The 17,136-nt window shown below is 45.9% G+C and overlaps 1 protein-coding gene across 2 annotated transcripts in view; it reads right to left on the bottom strand.

Moving 5' to 3' along the window:
* Window positions 1-3,977: 3,977 nt before the first annotated feature.
* The window catches only part of ZDHHC14 (zinc finger DHHC-type palmitoyltransferase 14), a 285,791-nt gene continuing 272,632 nt past the window's right edge, over window positions 3,978-17,136 (bottom strand). The window contains exon 9 of one of the 2 annotated variants that reach the window (XM_068985112.1): window positions 3,978-5,216. In XM_068985112.1, coding sequence (XP_068841213.1) covers window positions 4,818-5,216 — 399 coding nt within the window. In that variant the 3' untranslated portion in view covers window positions 3,978-4,817. The remainder of the gene's footprint in view (window positions 5,217-17,136) is intronic. The other variant, XM_068985113.1, reaches the window with a different exon arrangement.

The raw sequence follows: 17,136 nt of genomic DNA, 5'->3' as shown, positions 1-17,136 counted from the left end.
CAGCAAGGCTTCAACATTTTTCTCTTTTTTTTTTTTAGCTGCAGGCCAAAACTATCTCCATTCATGTAAACCTAGAAAATAGGTCTCTGGATATGCCATACAGCCTCTTGGTTTAACAATCCACCTTAAAAGACCAAGGGCAATTAGAGCTTTTCATTTACATCTTCAGAAGCAATACCAAGTATCTTTTTAAAAAATCAGCAATTAACGAAGGAACAGTCTTTGCATTAGCACAAGATGCTCATTTCCAATCTATTCTGTATGTAATTCCTGGGGTTTATGAGATTGAAAAAATAATTTCAGTGGTGGCCGTTTATCTAGTTTTGTGGCAGCTGCAAATTCGGTTGCTCCAGAAACAATCCACTCTCTGACCTCCCTATTATTTTGAATGGCTGGATTAATGTACTAACTACTTGTATTTGAAAATCCATCTTGGCTATATTATCACGACCACATACAAAGGGCAAGTACACAGGATTTACTGATTTACGAAACTGTTAGCATCTTTGACATTTATTTGCAAGAAAACGGTGCTTCGGCTTATTTAATATTTCAATGATAACTTAATCTTGTAAGACAGAGCGAGACACATTTCAAGAGAACAAATGAGAGGCAGTTTTTTTTTTTTTAACGAGGTAACATGGGAAACAACATTCAGTGACGCGTGCACATCTCTGGGGCAGGTGCAGGGGCCAGAAGGATTAAGAAATCTTCTGAAAGGCTCTCTCCTTTGACACATGCAAGACACATAGGTACTTAATACAAAATGTAAACATTGATTTGATTTCGGCTCAGCTTCAAAACAGTGGTAAGGCATTAATCAGAAAAGTATATTTAACATTTATTCCCTTTATCCTCTGTCTCTTACCTGTCAAGAACTAAGTGGGCTAACCAGTGTGGAAAAACGAAAGGCAACTAACTTTGGAAATATCCTGTATACTATTATCCCAAACCCCTGATGCCTTTCAGCTAACTTAAAAAACTGTAAGCCAAGGCAGAGAAACACAGGGTTCCAGGTGAAGAGGGTGGTTTGTGGGCTGAGCTCTGGAATGGGGCAGTGATGTTACAGAGAATCATTTGTGGGGTGGAGGGCTGGGAGGCTCTGAGACCCACAGAGGGGCAGGTCACCAGCTCTGTACCTGCAAAAGGCTGCGCCAGGGACCCCAAGTAGCTTGAGTTCCAGTGCTTCCCTGGAGATGCTGTCACACGCCTCAGCATCAAGGGCACCACTGCCAGTGTTGGCAAACCCATTTTTCTTGGGGTTGAATCGGGGCATGAAGAGTTAAGGTGCTTTCAAAGCCACAGAAAGGGCTTGAGCCACTCATGCCTCCTAACATGCGGTTTGCCTCTCGTTTTGAACCCCAGTCAGCATCCTAAACGCAGCAGGGGAAGATGGCAGTGCACTTGGAGGAGCTGGGAAGAGCTCTGAGAACATCCTTCCTTGGTGCTATTCCGGACCAGAACAGGTATCTGGCTTTTTTGCTGGCTCAGGGTGAGAATGTGCCATCCTTCTCACAGGCTGAAATGATTACATCTGAAAGCTGGAATGAGCATTTTTGAGTGAGCACAGCACAAGCGCTGGGCTGATTCTCCCCAGGCACAGAGCGACATGTCACCATGCCCTTTCAGTTGCAGGCTGTTAGCTGCCCTGGTATTCCATCCCACGGCCTTCCTGGGAACGAGGGCATTCAGGCTAAATCCAGCCTTCACATGCCTGAGAAAGCCTGAAGCACCTGAGCCCTCCTGGAAGGATGGAAGCAGATGAATTTTTAAACAACAAAATGAGTGTGTACGTGAGTATTTTTGAGAACGGTCCAAGCTTTAATAGCATAGTAAAATATTTATCCTATATTTTACAGCTAGTATGCAATCAATCCATAACCCACTGACAGAATGTAGAAAGATCAAGGTCTATTCAGCCACAACTAGATGGAACCACTCAATATTAAATAGATTTATACCCAGTCAGGTGATGGGAAATGCAGACCCATAACCGGGGAAATCAGTCTGCTAAAGATCAACCCTCCACCCACAGGCAAGAAGGCAGCTCCTGGGAGCACAACTGTTCAACCTGTAGACACTCCATTCTTTTTCAAGCCACAGAGTGAAGGACTAAGGGGATCCCTCTGGTTTGGGGGTTTTAAGAGGTTAATTGTCTTAGCAAATCGGCCCACTCAAGTTCATCTTCCTCTTGGACCCTGAAGATCCTAGCTGGGTGTCACCAATACCCCCAATCCCCTCTTTGATAAGCGGTATCAAGCATGTATAGGGGACAGACTTGAAGGTGGGATGGAGGATTGACATTAAATATTAAGCAAACATGCCTTATGTAGAGAAAAGTGAGTAAGGATCCTTGCTCCGTGGACTTTTTCCCAGTGAGGTGGGAAGAGGACTGGTCATGGGAAATTGCAATCACTGAATCAGAGGATGTTAGAGATAGAGAGGCCACTGTATTTTCCTCCAGGTGAAGAAGCCGAGAATGGACTTGTCCACACAGGGAGCAGTGAGAACTGAGCCACCTTTCTCTTCTCACCTGGTCCAACTCTCTTCCGGGTCTCTGGGGAGCAGACAGAAGGAGGCAAAGAACAGAGAGAATTTGGGAAGTCAAGGAAGACACTTTGAGGGGCTGCCACTTTTTGCTCACAAGCAGCGTTTGCAAGGAGAATTTTGTGTGTGTATATGACAGTGGGTCTGTGTGGCTGCGTAAGGAAGGACTCTCTCCTTGTGAGTATAAATTCCGACTGTGAAGTATAAATTCACAAGTGAAGCGGCCCAGAAAATAAAAAATGGCTGCACATAATTTACCTTTCCCACTTTCTATTCATGTACAGAGTATGAAACATAAGGATGGTTCAAAGATTCGCTGCAGAAAATTACCGCTTCATTCAGGCTCATGTATCATCTAGAAGGGAACTCACTGACTGCAGCTATTTTCAGCACAGATTATTTTTTTACCTACGAACAAATGACCTTATTCCAAAGAAGACTTGAAATTGTGTTCTCTATTTCTTTCTTCTTTTCTGCTTTTCTTCTATAAAAGGGCAACTCTTTCTCAGGAGAAACAGCCCTTTTCCATCAGTGCAGATCATCCAGGGCTTCTGGTGTCACCGATCAGTGCACCTTGCTTTCATGTGGCTGTGAGGAGCAAGCGCACAGCTTTGAACTTGAGTGGGTCTGCTTGCTGGGTTTATCATCTGGAAAGGACAGAAGGGGGTTTAGTCCCTGCAGCTGCCTCCAAAGTGGCTTCCCTCCTAAATGCAGAGCTGGTGAGTTCCCTTTTAGATGATACACAAACCTGAGTGAAGCGGTAATTTTCTTAATTCCATTCTGATTACTGTCTGGATAAGAATGGCAATCGACATGATCCCCGCCTAAAATAAGCCAGGTTCTCCTCCTCTCTGTTGACACCTTTACCAGGATCTCAAGTGACCCTTGAGCTCTGGCAACACTCAAACACAGCCCAAGGCAGAGCAGACGCCCCCAGCCCAGCTTCTCCCTGAGCCCTCTCCCCACAACTGGCCATAGATCCGCAATCATGGCCCAATCTGTAAAAAGGGAACAAAGTCCACTACAGCGTTAGTCACTCAGTCGTGTCCAACTTTCTGTGACCCCAACAACTGTAGCCTGCCAGGCTCCTCTGTCCATGGAATTCTCCAGGCAAGAATACTGGAGTGGGTTGCCATTTCCTCCTCCAGGGGATCTTTTCAACCCAGGGATCAAATCCAGGTATCCCTCATTGCAGGCAGATTCTTTACTGTCTGAGCCACCAGGGAAGCCCCATCATCCCATGAATCCCCCACAATTCAAAGAGCTGGTGTTTTGACTGGGGACCATTCCTCACTAGAGCTGCTTCAGTAAAACCGAACTCTCTGCAGGCCGTCTGGGTGGTGGTGGTGTCATGTCAGCTGAGAAGGATAACTGTACACAGATCTGAAATAACAGAGGACGTCATTTTATTGGCTGTCCACAGGAATTTGGTCACACAAGGAGGTGAAGATTGAGGCGGTGGGTGTGTGCAACACACCACCTCAGGTTAACTACTAAACAGAAGGTTAACTGATACTGGATAGGATAAAACCCGCCCTTCCGCAGCCCAGGCGCCACCTACTCGTGTAGAATTAAGCTGAAGAAGCTGGTGAGGATGGCAAGGTCCATTAGCCTTGGTCTGTTGCACCGTCTTCCCATAAAACAGCATTGAGAATTCACGAAATTAAAAAAAAAAAAAGAAAAAGAAAGAAAAGCAGCAGCAGTTCCTTTCCAATACCATCACCACCGTGCACAGACTGGAGCGCGGCATGCAGTCCACATCTGGTTGTGTTTTTTTCCCTTTTTTAAATTAACAAATGGAATGGCATGTCTATTTCAAATATTAGTAGCGTAACACTTAAGTGCAACCTCAGTCTGGCCACAAGGGTCCTAAACCTTCTGTTACCTGGTCCAGAGCAGCAAGAGGAGCCTCCCAGGTGGCCCCCTCTCCTCCCAGATTCTGCTGGGGGGCCTCCCGAGGCTGTCTGCCTCCCCGACGGCCCACCCTTCATATTCCAAACACCTGAAAATAGTCGGGTCTCTATTTTCATTGTTAGCAAAGCCGGTCAGGGTGGGGAAGAAAATTCAAATAAAACCAAGCTGTCAGCCTTTGAGGTCCTGCCCGTCTGGGCCCTCCGATTTCTCTCCCAAGGAGGGGTCTTCCTACCCCAGGGTTTAGAGCTGTGCTGGCCACCCGCGCATGGGTCACACGGTGGGGGATCGCGGTGACGGCGCTGCGCCTGCCGCTCCCATGGTGGGCCGCACCTCCTGGGCGGGCCGGGGCCCCGCGATCACACGGAGCTGAGCTTCACCAGGCCACGCACCGAGTCCTCGTGCAGGGAGTCCTGGCTGGCGAGGCCCAGCACGTGCATGGTGCGGCTGTGAGCCAGCGGGCTGCCTGCCAGCATCGTGGGCGGCGAGGGCGCCTCGTCCGGGGTCAGGAACTGGTGGCCCACGTGCTCGTCTTTCAGGGGCAGGATGTCCGTGAGCGCGGCCTCGGCAGCGAGGTTGGGCATGGAGGAGGGCGGCGTGGGTGGCCCGAGCGTCAGGCTGGCACAGGGCGTGCCCAGGCCCGGCTTTCCGGGCAGGTGCAGCTCGTCGCTGGTGAGGCTGGGCTCGCTCTGCAGCAGGGGCGTGGCCGCGGCCTGCAAAACGAATTTGGTGCTCTGAATGCACTGGTCTTGGTCGCACTGGAGAGTGGCAGGGAGCCAGCAAAGAGGAGGCGAGAGATGGCAAGGGGGTTGGCGGGAGGGGTGGGTAGGAAAGGGGACACAGAGGGCAGGAGGGGGCGGGATGCGAGAGAGAGAGAAACCCGTTAGTGACATCTGGGTCAGACAGGGTGGAGAGCGTGCGCAGTAGCCCAGCTCCACTTGGAGACACCTGGAGTCTGAATAGCTGCTCAAACTAACAGTCACCCATGGGGAGCTGGATGCTCTGGCCCCTGTTTGCAGACAGGCCTTAACTTAAAAACAATCCCGGGGACAGAGGCACAGGCTTTGGCACCTGCCCTGGGCTGAGGTCAATGTGGCTCCTGTGCTGAAAACCAGGTTTACCCACACTGTTTTACAAATACAGGCACCTGGGACTTCCCTCGTGGTCCAGTGCTTAAGACTCTGTGCTGGCTCACAATGCAGGGGGGCCTAGGTTCTATCCCTGGTCAGGAAACTAGATCCGGCATGCTGCAGTTAAACCCCAGCACAGCAAAAAAAAACACAAAAAACAAAAAACAAAAAAACCCAAAATAAAACACCAAAACACAACAGCAAAAAACCAAGAAACACAACAGTAAAAAAAACAAAACCAAAACCAACCCCACCTGCCCCCGGGGCGTGTACACCCATGTTCCCAGCAGCATTATTCACAGTAGCCAAAAGGTGGAAGTAAGCATCCATTGACTGACCAACTGATACAGACATTTATCTGTAAAAAGGAAGGACATCCTGACACACGCTGTGACGTGGATGAACCTTGAAGACATCATGCTCAGTGACAAAAGCCAGACACAAAGGAAAACTACTGTATGAATCCACTTATAGGAGGCACCTCGAGGAGTCGAGTAGGATGGGGGCTTCTGGGGTCCACAGGGAAAGGGTTGGGGAGTTACCCCTTGATGTATGGAGTGTTGCTTTCCAAGAAGAAAAGCGTTCTGGAGATGAATGGTAGTGAGGGTTGGATAACAATGTGAATGTGGTTGATGCTGTAAATCGCACTTAAACCTGGTTAAAATGGTACATTTTATGTATGTGGGTTTCAGAAGTTCAAAGACCTCACTTCCAGACAAGAATAGGGCTCACGATGGAGCTTTAAGAATGGAGAGCAAATCTCAGGGAAGATCCTGGCATTTCTATCATGGCTTCATCCCAGCCAAGGGAACTTTCAGAAGAGGGGTGGAGGAGCCACTTGAATGAGACAGAAATACCACTAAAAAGTGCTACGAAGGGGCTATCAGGCGTTGGGTCCTTTAGTGTCTGCATTTTCCAAATCATCACCTGAACCTTTTGCCACAGCAGTGCTTATGCAGTGGGTGCAGCTTTCTCTGCTCCTGCAGGGAGCTGCAGCTCGGAGCAGGGACCCTGGCCGCTGGGGAGTGCTGAGCCGTGGGGCTACTGAGGGAGGCAGGCAGCTCAGGGACCCTCACGGTCTCCAACACTGTCAGTTCTGTTCAGCACCTGGGCTCAGTCTTGACAGAACAGAGGTGGGGAAGGGCAACCTTCTTTATTTAACATTCATCTCCTGGAAACTATGCCAGGGTTCTGGATATATTGTGGTTTGCAAAGAACATGTTATGAAAATCCAATTAGTGTCCTGGCTGATGGTGGCTCAACTTCCGTGCTGCCTTCATTTCCTAGAGCTCAAACTTAGCCTCTGAGCTGGCCTGCGACCCCCGGGCTGAGATGCTGCTCGAGTCAGGCCACTTTCTGGATGATGAAATCTGGTTCTCAACTTTTCTTTCTGGAAAGCCCTCGTTCATCCTAAAACCTCTGTCCCCACAACACCCCCAATCTTGAGAAAGATGAAATTCCAACTAGATTTGCTCGTCTCTGCGGACCTGAAGAAAGCCTCTTATTAAAACATTGAAAACGGATTGGCAGATTCTGTTTTAGGGATCAGCCCAAGTACTTGTGACTACCTCTTCCAGACTCACAGGAAAATGTCAGAGGTCTGAGCTGAAGGAAATTTCCAAGGTCAAGTGGCACAAGGGGAGAGGCGGGCTTCCCAATCTCTTTATCTCTTCCTTCCTGTCTCTCCCGTCAGGCGCCTTTTCCCTTCCCTGGTCATGCCTTTCCAGCCATGCTGTGCAGCAGAGCTCAGGGACATCCATCAGAAAACCCTGGGATAAAAGGGCTGCCAACCGTGGTCTGTTAAATTCTGGAGAGTTCATATGCACTGGGAAGTTGATGTGAAGTTTGAGGGGTCCTCTGAGAGTTTAACTAAAGCACCCCTGTGCTGACTTAGACGAGACACCTACGAAACAGCACCAGCTTAAACTGGTTTTGCCTGCTTAAATAGATTGTTGATTTAATCAAAGAAAATATTTACAGAGACAGCACTGCGCATATGCAATATGGGAATCCATGTCTCCGGGATGACCCTGGAACCAGGAATCTTCAGTTTATGGAACCCACAGAAGTGTTGGCACTGGAGCCCTACAGGAATCGAGAAGTCCTTCAATAAGGAAAACCTGGTTTCTGGCAGCACTCGTGGTTTGTATGGGCTGACTCAAGACCAGTCAACCAGCTTCCAAGTTTGAAATTCCCCCATCCCCTTTCATTTTAGCCCCAAAACTGGATGGAGGAGACAGTTGAGTCCTGTCTCCTTGAGGGTCAATCTTTCAATAAAGTTCTTTCTCGCTTCAAAAACCGGTGCCGCAGTCTTGGCTTCTTTTGTACCTTGGGCAGCAGTCCCTTGCTAGGCAACGCCTGGAGGTGGTTTACTCCGAAGCTATGAGCTGAAGTTCAGGGCCTCTTGCTTGCTTGTTTTCCAAGGCCTTACTTGCTTTGTTTTGCAAGTTGGTTTCTTTTTCTTCAAAAGAGCTTCTGATTGCATGACTCAGGTACCTCCAAACCTGGGTCCCTTCCTGCATATGTCTATTGATGCTTTCCTGTGGCCAGACCCACAACATGCTACAACTGTAGCCAATCTGTGCTCAGCCTCATGCTGAAAGTGCTCTCTGATTTTCCAGGGGTGAAGCTTAAGGACTTAAATATGTGAAAGAAAACATGTAGCCTAAACCATTTAATTTCTTTCAAAAATGAAAATGTTACAAGTCTTTTCAAAATGACTGTTTTGAATGCCGACATATTATCTGACATGATCACCTCTTCTACAGGGATTTGTTTAAATATTTTAAAAGAGGACTGTCTCTCGGAGCCTGGCTGTGGCTACTTCCCTTGCTATGGGGACTGCTTTCATGTTGATGATGAACTTACCCTCTGGCCGCTCCCCCAGTTTCCCTTGTGGCCAGCTTCTATCAGTGAGCATACACACTCATTGCTGGGACCAGCTTGAACCTTAGTGTCTAAATCCTGCTGTAACCCATGACTTTGAAAACCGTTTGCCACATTCAAACTGATTTCTGTTTAGAAGACCAGCTCCCATTTGGGGATGCCCAGGGACCAGGCTTTCTTCCACAGGATATTGTCCGTATAAATTTCCTACCAGCATGGAACAGGATACTAATGTGGGTTCCAACCAAGGAGAGCGTGATGCCTGTCCCCAGTGGAATTCATAATTCTCATGATATTAACTTTGCATGTTTTGAGTATCTTCTTAGAAGAAACTGGATGACTAGGGGATATCTGATTAAAAAAGGAAAAAGTCCAGCCTTTTCCTCATTTTGCACAGTGCCAGAATTCCAAGGAGAGTGGGCTGGTAAACCTTCTTGGCTGTAATTCCTGTGTGAGAACTTTCAGGGAGAAAATGGCCAATATTTTTAGGGTTACTGTGAAGATGACCCATGAAAAAATGTCCTTACACCTCTGCCTTTTTAAACCTTTGTTTCTAATCCTTATTGGCCCATTTCTTGTTGATTTTTCTATTTAATTTTCTTTCTCTCTGATTTCACCAACTCTCTTCCTCCTCTTTCCTTCTCCATTTTTCCTTTGTTGACTTTCCTCCCACTTTATTCCCCCTCTTCTCTCTTTCTTCTGTTTTTCCTCCCCTCCCTCTGGCATCACCAACTGAACGGACATGAGTTTGAGCAAGCTCAAGGAGTTGGCTATGGACAGGGAGGCCTGGCATGCTGCAGTCCACGGGGTCACAAAGAGTGGGACACGGCTGAGCCACTGAGCTCAACAACCCTTCTCTGACCTTTTTACTCCACCAACCTGCCTTGCTGGCTGTTTATCTGAGGACTCTTATCCTCAACCAGTAGAGGGAGCCATCCCTGCTCACTTAGTTCTCTCACTCCTCGGAGAAGGGCAGATAGTCCAGCATTAACACCAAGAAGCCACGAGGTATATTTCAATGTATCTAACCAGTTACATAATCTTAAGGAAAAACAACCAAGCAGCCGGAGATTGGACAGTGAGAATCCATCACCGAGAAGAGGAAATTGAGAAACTCCTGCTTTCATTCCAAAACAACATTTATGAAATACGAGGTTGAACCCTATGAAATCGCCTTTTTATTTTAGGCCCAAAATCATCCAAACGCTGACTACTAATAGATTAGAAACCGGACTGCTTGTGAGAATGTCTATGGGCAGACCCTTCTGTCGGCACCATAAAACTAATCCTGTCTGGAGTTCTGGAACATTTGCGGTGGTTGCAGGAAGTCCCTGACAGCTGGCTGACTTACTGTCTAAACGAAGTGCTGGCATTTAACTTGCAAAGAACTGTATCATTTCAGATGTTCGGATGTCACACACATTATCACTTAATGTTTCAGTTTAAAATGCCATAGAGATAAGTTATTTTTGTTTCTGCAGATTTTCAAATAAAATTATTCTTGCTGGCATACATGTTATTTTTTTTTTTCTTGTCTGAAATAAACCTAGCAAACAGATTAAATGCTGCCAAACCCAAAGCCAGAAGTTTTCTAGATGGTCTCCTATACGAATTAAGAATAAAGGAAATTATTTACTTCTTTTGCTCCAATTCTGTCAAAAGTATTAGCATCAGGCACTGGTTATCTCTGCTTGTCTGTGAAGCTGTGTTCTGGGGTCTTATGAATGCTCATTTACTTTAATAAAAACACTATCGGTTTCTAAAATTCACCTAAAATGTAGGTTAGAAGGAGTTCTTTGTTTTTATTCTCTTTTAAGACATTATAATTTAAGTTTGCTCAAGTTATTTTTCTCTATCATATTTGAACTTTCAGACTTTGCATGGAGAGGACTCCTGTGAGACCAGTTTAATAAATCTTGCAACTGCCGGCTTTAATTTGTTTTTCTATTGGATGGAGGGGATTTAACAATGAGGTTAATTATGGCTGATTCATGTTGAGGTTTGACAGAAAAACAACAAAATTCTGTAAAGCAATTATCCTTCAATTAAAAAATAAATAAATTTATTTAAAAAATGAGTTTAAGTAAATATAGCAAATGATTTTTTTAAAAAAATGGCCCAACAGTTATGTACTGTTTCTATCTTTGTGTTTAGCACATGATCTGAAAGGATCTTTATAGCTACACGTGCCAGCTTGAAACAAGCTATGACCCTGATGTAACACAAAACTTAAATTATTTGACAATCAAATGAGATATGCATAGTAAAATAAGGTAATAATAAATGCCAATAATAAGGAAAGTAGGAGTAATGAAAATATGATCTTCAGTTGGCCCTGGGATTATGTGCACGAAATTCTAGTGTGGGCTCCTCAGAAATTCATAGGTATTTATATGACAAGGGCTATACTTGGGTCACATACATCATTTTAATACTTTTGATGTCACTTCATTACTTCTCTAATGTTTTCTTCCTTGGGAATCTGTGGTAGAGGGAAGATCACTTAGGTACTAACTAACCATCTCCATTCCCCAATTATGTGAGATGGTAAGTTAACAGTGAATTGTCCCATTTTTGAGATGCTACGTAAGACCTCAGTGGGTACTTTGATGACAGCTATCTATTAATATTTACCTGATTCTCTGGCCCTGCAATATCAGTATGTTTTTCTAAGACTTAAAGCCTTTACCTTCACCTTCTGAAATAGTGCAATTTCCCTAGGAGCACTTTTCCTATCATTTGCAAAATGCCTTTCTGATCTAGACTTTAATAATAAAACAGCTGGCAAAAATTTGGCCTGAGATATCTAGACTCTCTCTGCAAAGGAACATGCCAAGTCTGGTGCTAAATATAAAGTCTCCAAATGTTCCTCCTTTCTAGGTGAGCACTAGAAATACTTCTAGGTCAGAGGAATCATGTTCCACAGCTAAATCAGTATTTACTGTTGATGGAGTGGGCAGCAAAATTGTGTGTCTGGGGAATATGGCGGTGTTGGTTGCAAAGTGTCCTCTGATCACAAAGATAAGGCTTCTATTCCCAGGAATGGTAACCTCTACTGGGCTAGTATTCCCTCTGTGTACAGGACGTATACAAAACTGGCCAAAATATGTGAGGCAAACATTTTGCAATAGGGCACAACAGACAATGCAAGGCCACGATCCCTGAAAGGGAAGAAACTCACAGGCGAGCCCCACAGTCAAGCAGTCCTTTCCTTGGGGAGAATTTCCCCACTGTGGTATAGGCTGAACAGAATACAGAAGGTTTTCTGAGTAGAGAAAGCAGAGATCAGAGGATCAGAAGCTTAAGCGGCTGGATCTGTAGGGCAGGGCATTGCAGAAGAGAATGCTGTGTAGAGAAGGGGGCCAGAGATGCCAGTGAGGGCCAACCCCCCAAGTCTGTAGCCAACAGCTGTGCTGCCCACGTGCAGGATGAGTCCCCTCTCCTGTCCCCCTTCCCCTGAAGCCAATGAGACGGCAGCTGTAATAAGGCTGAGAGAGGCACACAGACAGTGGAAGTTGAGAAAAAGAGTGTTAGGGACGACTGATCACGTTAACATCCCCCAAACCTTGTTAACATGCCTGGCATCCAGCTAGGGCATTCAGAAGGCTGAACCTTAGGAGAAAGACTCATGCCCTAAATGGAGACCCAGGACCACCCCTAATGATGGAGAAGTCAAACCCTGACCAGGTACTTGGAAAAGACAGAATTTGGAGGCTGAGCTCCCTCAAACTAGAGGGCCTGAGAAACATCTTGGACTGCCTATAAATCTGCATTAACAAAATATAAATCACACCTGTACAAGTTCAAGATGATTAGCCACTAATTGAACTGCCTGCTAAAACAAGGATCAACACTCTTTAGAAGATAACAAAATCTAGTCTCTACAAATATACTATCCAAAATGTATTCAATAAAATATCAATACACATATAAATAAATAGAAAAAAGTAATCTAGAGTTAAGGGGAAAAGTGGACACCAAACCCAAGTTAGCCTAGATATGTTTAGCAGATATAGACTTCAAGCAGTATAATAATGTTCAAGTACTATACAAAAATACGGCTTCAATGAGTAAACAGATAAGGAATCTCAGTACAGAAATAAAATTCAGCAGAGAAATTAAAAGAACCAAAAGAAAATTCTAGAACTAAAAAGCATACTAACCAAAGTGAAAAATTCTCTGCATTCACTTAACAGTAGTTGGAGGGGGCAGGAGAAAGAATCAGTGGACATGAAGATAGATCAAAAGAAATGATCTAATTTGAAGAACTGAAATAGAAAGTTTGAAGAAAAATGCACAGAGCCTCAGGGACTTATCCTTTGGGGCAATGTCATCAAATGGTTTAACATATGAGTAATTGGAGTCCCAGAAGGAGAGAAAATGAGATAAGGAAAAATAAATAAATTAATAAATTGAAGACATAATAGGCAAAATGTCCCAGTTTGATGAAAAACGGTAACTTTCAGATCCAAGAAACTGAATGAACTCTGAGCAGTTTAACAGTGGAGATCACCCTTGGACTAGGTCAATAACTCATTTGGTACTGATGTTTCTACCTGGACAAACCGTCAACACTTATACTAAAGTGCTGTGAAATGGTTCGTGCTTAGGGAAGCAAGTGAAGAGGGAAAAAACAGCTAATGTGTCATTGGTTAAGACTGTCATTTGTAACAGAGGAGAGGCTGAAGCTTCATAGATTTTTGCTTGGTCAAGGTTAGATTATGGAGAGGTTGCCTTCAGTCCTCCACTGGTTTTGTGACCGACCACAGCAGATTTATCATCTTTCTGCATGGAAGGCCTGGGTGGAGTGGCTTCCCTGCCCTGGGAGAAGACTTCATGTCACTCTGTCCCATAAGACCATGCACCTGGGATACTTTGGAACACAGTTAAGAAGAGTACTTTCCTTAGAGTCGGACTTCTAAGGACGAAATAGTAGCTTAGCCACTGGTTAGCTATTTCATGAACTTAGCATCCCCGAATCTCAGTCTCTTCAAAGGGGCGATTAGAATACTCACATCAGGTGATTCTGTAAGGATTCAGTGAGATGATAATGCATTGCAAAGCATTTAACCCAGTGCCTGGCACATAGCAATCCATCTCTCTCTCTCTTTCCTTCTCTCATTTAACCAACACTTCTGAATTCAACTACCATAGGGACTAGTCTAGACAATGGGGATATAGCACTGAACAAACAGGATTAAACATTCAGTTATTATTATTGCTTGAAATGCTTTTAGTAAGTAAGTGTTTGTCGCTCAGTTGTATCCAACTCTTTGCAATCCCATGAATGGTAGCCTGCCAGGTTCCTCTGTCCATGGAATTCTCCAGGCAAGAATACTGGAGTGGGTTGCCATTCCCTTCTCCAGGGGATCTTCTTGACCCAGGGATCAAACCTGGGTCTCCTGCAGGCAGATTCTTTACTGTCTGAGCCACCAGGGAAGTCTATTAAAATGCTTTTAATAGAGGACAAAATCTTTCATCCACAGTTAGAATTCATATATCCCTGAAAATTTGACTTAAATTCCCTTCGATGCATAGATGATTGAAAAGAGATCTTTTCCTAGGAGTAGATATTGACAGAGGAGAGAGGGTGAGGGTAATGGGATGTGGAGACGGTAAGCATATGGGGAGCATGAACTGTTGGGGTCAAAGTGTGGCGTCTGAATTGGGCAAGTTTATCGAAGTCCTCTGTGCCTCTGTTTATTGGTCTGTAAAATGGGGATAAAATCAGTAGTAGTCTCGGAGGGCCAGCGTGAGTTATATAAAAGCCTTGGAAGGGCGCATGGTAATACTCGGTGCCGCTGAGGTGTGCGGTTCGGTACACACTATGCCGTGTGAACATGCAGGAACTGGAGGGAGGAGGGCGGGGCAGAGACTCGTCAGCCTTCGTGCTCTGCTTGGTGCCCGCCCTGCCCATTCAGAGCTGTCTCCTCTCCCCTTGCTCCCGTTAACACGGTCCATACACCACAGAAGCCATAAAGAAGGACGGAAATAATAAAAAGACTCATGCTCTAGTGCCTGAATGGCCTCTAAATGCACAGAGGAATGGAAGGTTATCTGGCGCAGTGATGTGGCGGCAGCCGGGACGACAGGCTCTGCACCGGAAGGAACCCTGAGCCTTTCCACCAGCGCTGAGTCCTCTGTTTCCCATCGTGGGGGTGCTGACTGCCCCAGCCTGAGCGCCTCTGGGGGCTGGGGGGGCTGGGGGGCTCCCTCCCGCCGGGAGCTCTGGGTGTTGGGCATTTCCCTCTTGGGCTGAGCACAGGTTGCCTCCTGGCCCACCTTCCGGTCCCAGTTTCCAACCTGTGGGGCCATGAACAGCATGTCTCATCTTAGTCCCCTAAAGACCTTTCAGATCCAGCCTCCCCCGGAACATGTTCTGACATACTGGGGGCACTCCCTGCAGCGGGTAGGAGCCTTAGGGGCCAAAAAGACTTCTCCCAGCCTTAAGCCCAGTGGAAGCCTGGGTTTCTCCGAACACAGGGGCCATGGAGAGACAGGAAGTGCAGGGGGCCCCAAGGCAGTTAATATTTAAATGTATCTGTCTATAAGCAACTCGCTCTATAATTGGTAATGATTTCTCTGTAATTATATGTGTGCTGGGGAATTCTTATGAAGTGAGAAAAACCCAACCTACAAATCATTTCTAAGAGGTAATGAAATTTTAATGAAAGCTAGATTTAACAATTAATGAAGTTGACATATTCATGGGTCTTGCAGACATTAAACATTTATTAATTTTGATTTTGCTGTTTTCATGTTTCGGAACTTATAAGTTTTTTCAGGTCTTAAGACTTTTCATAGTCCTCAGAAAAGTACACAGGTGCTTTGCTTACAGTGTCTAGTGGGCAAAATGCGCCTGTCCTGTCTCTTGGCCCTGTGGGTTAATTTGAGCCTACCGAAGCCATCACTGCATGAAGCCGTGTGGCCATGTCACAGCACCAAAGAGAACTCCTTTTCTCTTAGTTCCTGCTTCCACATTCTGGGTGGAACCTTTTCTAGATATGATGGAATCGAGGGAAGGAAGGAATGAGGAAAAGAAGACAGGAAGAAACTAAATATTTGTTTAGAACTTCCCTTAAAGCAATCCCCTGCAGGGGAATGTTTAACCAGCCCCAACCTACTGCGTGCCAGGCCCTTTGTTATAAAGTGGTGATAGGAGGGAGGTGAACATCATTACCCGCCTCTTCATTGTATGGTTTGCTAACTTAAAGCTCTCTGGATAAATCAACTCGCTGACATCACGCGGCCCTGACTCAGTCACTGTGACCCCGGCTCTCTGATCTTACACCCCACACTCTTGCCTTTTCCCGCCATGTCCAGTATTATTTAAATCTGCCTGTTTGCAAAGTTTTTCCTTCCACTGTCTTTCAGAATCATCCTATTCTATTATCGCCCCACCCTCGTGGTTGTTTTTTATAATTAAATTTATTTATTTTTTAATTGAAGGATAACTGTTTTTACAATATTGTGTTGGTTTCTGGGAAACTACTCTCTTATTCTATTAGATCAAGAAACTTGATCTGATCTGGTGGGGCCAGAATTGGCAGGGGCAGGTAGAGAGAAAGTTAGCAAAGGATAATAAATGTTGATTTAAAAAAATAATCTTCTAGTCTGTGAGATGAAATCAGATTAATAGCCTGATGATAAACATGGACACATTATAATTTTTTTTTTCTCTTTAAATGTCAGATGGAGTACTTCTAGGATAAATAAAATAAAGTTGATTCACATTTCCACTACTTCAAAGTGAATTTCTACAAACCACGTCATTTCTTCCTAAGTATGGGGGAGCAGACATCCCCCAAGCTTTCTGTACAGATGCCTGCAAGACAGCCCCCCTACCCCCAAGCATCCAAGGGGACCCCAAGTCCACATACTGACATCAGAGTTCCCCTAACTGGCACCTCCTTTGATATTTCCCACTGGGGACTCGTATGGTCATCTTGTCCCCAAGCTGACAGGCAGGGGGCACTCCTGGCTCCCCGCTCCCAGGCCTCACATGGACTCCATGCCCAAGTCCTGGAGGGTCACTGCCTCTTTTCTGAACACACATCTGCGGTCCCAGTCTGTTTGTCATGGCCTCTGTTGTGGGTGATTCAGGTCTATAGACAGCACTGGGAGCCACACTGGGTCCCTTCCAGAAACACTTTTTTTTGTAATAATTTTTTTCCTTTATTTTAATTTACTAGAAACACTTCTTTAGAGAGGTTTGCTCCTGATGGAGAGGCCGTGCCTGCCAGACCACTGAGGAATGTGAAGGCCCTGAGGGTCAAGACCACCAGGCTGTGAGCTCAGGTGCCCGTGGAAAGACCCGCCCCAGCCCCACCTCCCAGGTGCAGATTGAAAACAGAGCATCCGTCCCCACCTTCACAGATGCATGACACAGGGACCTCTCCGGAGACCAGCCCAGTCTGTTTTTTGCTGTCAATGCCCGAACAGCTTGTCTGATTTTCTGCACTAAGGCGTGCAGGGCTGATTAAGATTTGGGCTGCAAGTGGGGAGAACTGGTGGCCGAGTCCTCCCCACTCCCCCCCCCCGCCCCGCTGCACACTTAAAGAGGGGGTGGGGGAGTGGGTACAGACTGTGGCAAGGGGACGACTTGGGGACTCTCCAGAGGCCCATCCTGCTTGGGCAGCTCTGTCTCGCTCTGGACAGCAGC

This window comes from Capricornis sumatraensis, chromosome 13, assembly GCF_032405125.1.
Source record: "Capricornis sumatraensis isolate serow.1 chromosome 13, serow.2, whole genome shotgun sequence".
Lineage (NCBI taxonomy): Eukaryota > Metazoa > Chordata > Mammalia > Artiodactyla > Bovidae > Capricornis > Capricornis sumatraensis.
This window is presented reverse-complemented; position numbering and strand designations above follow the sequence as displayed.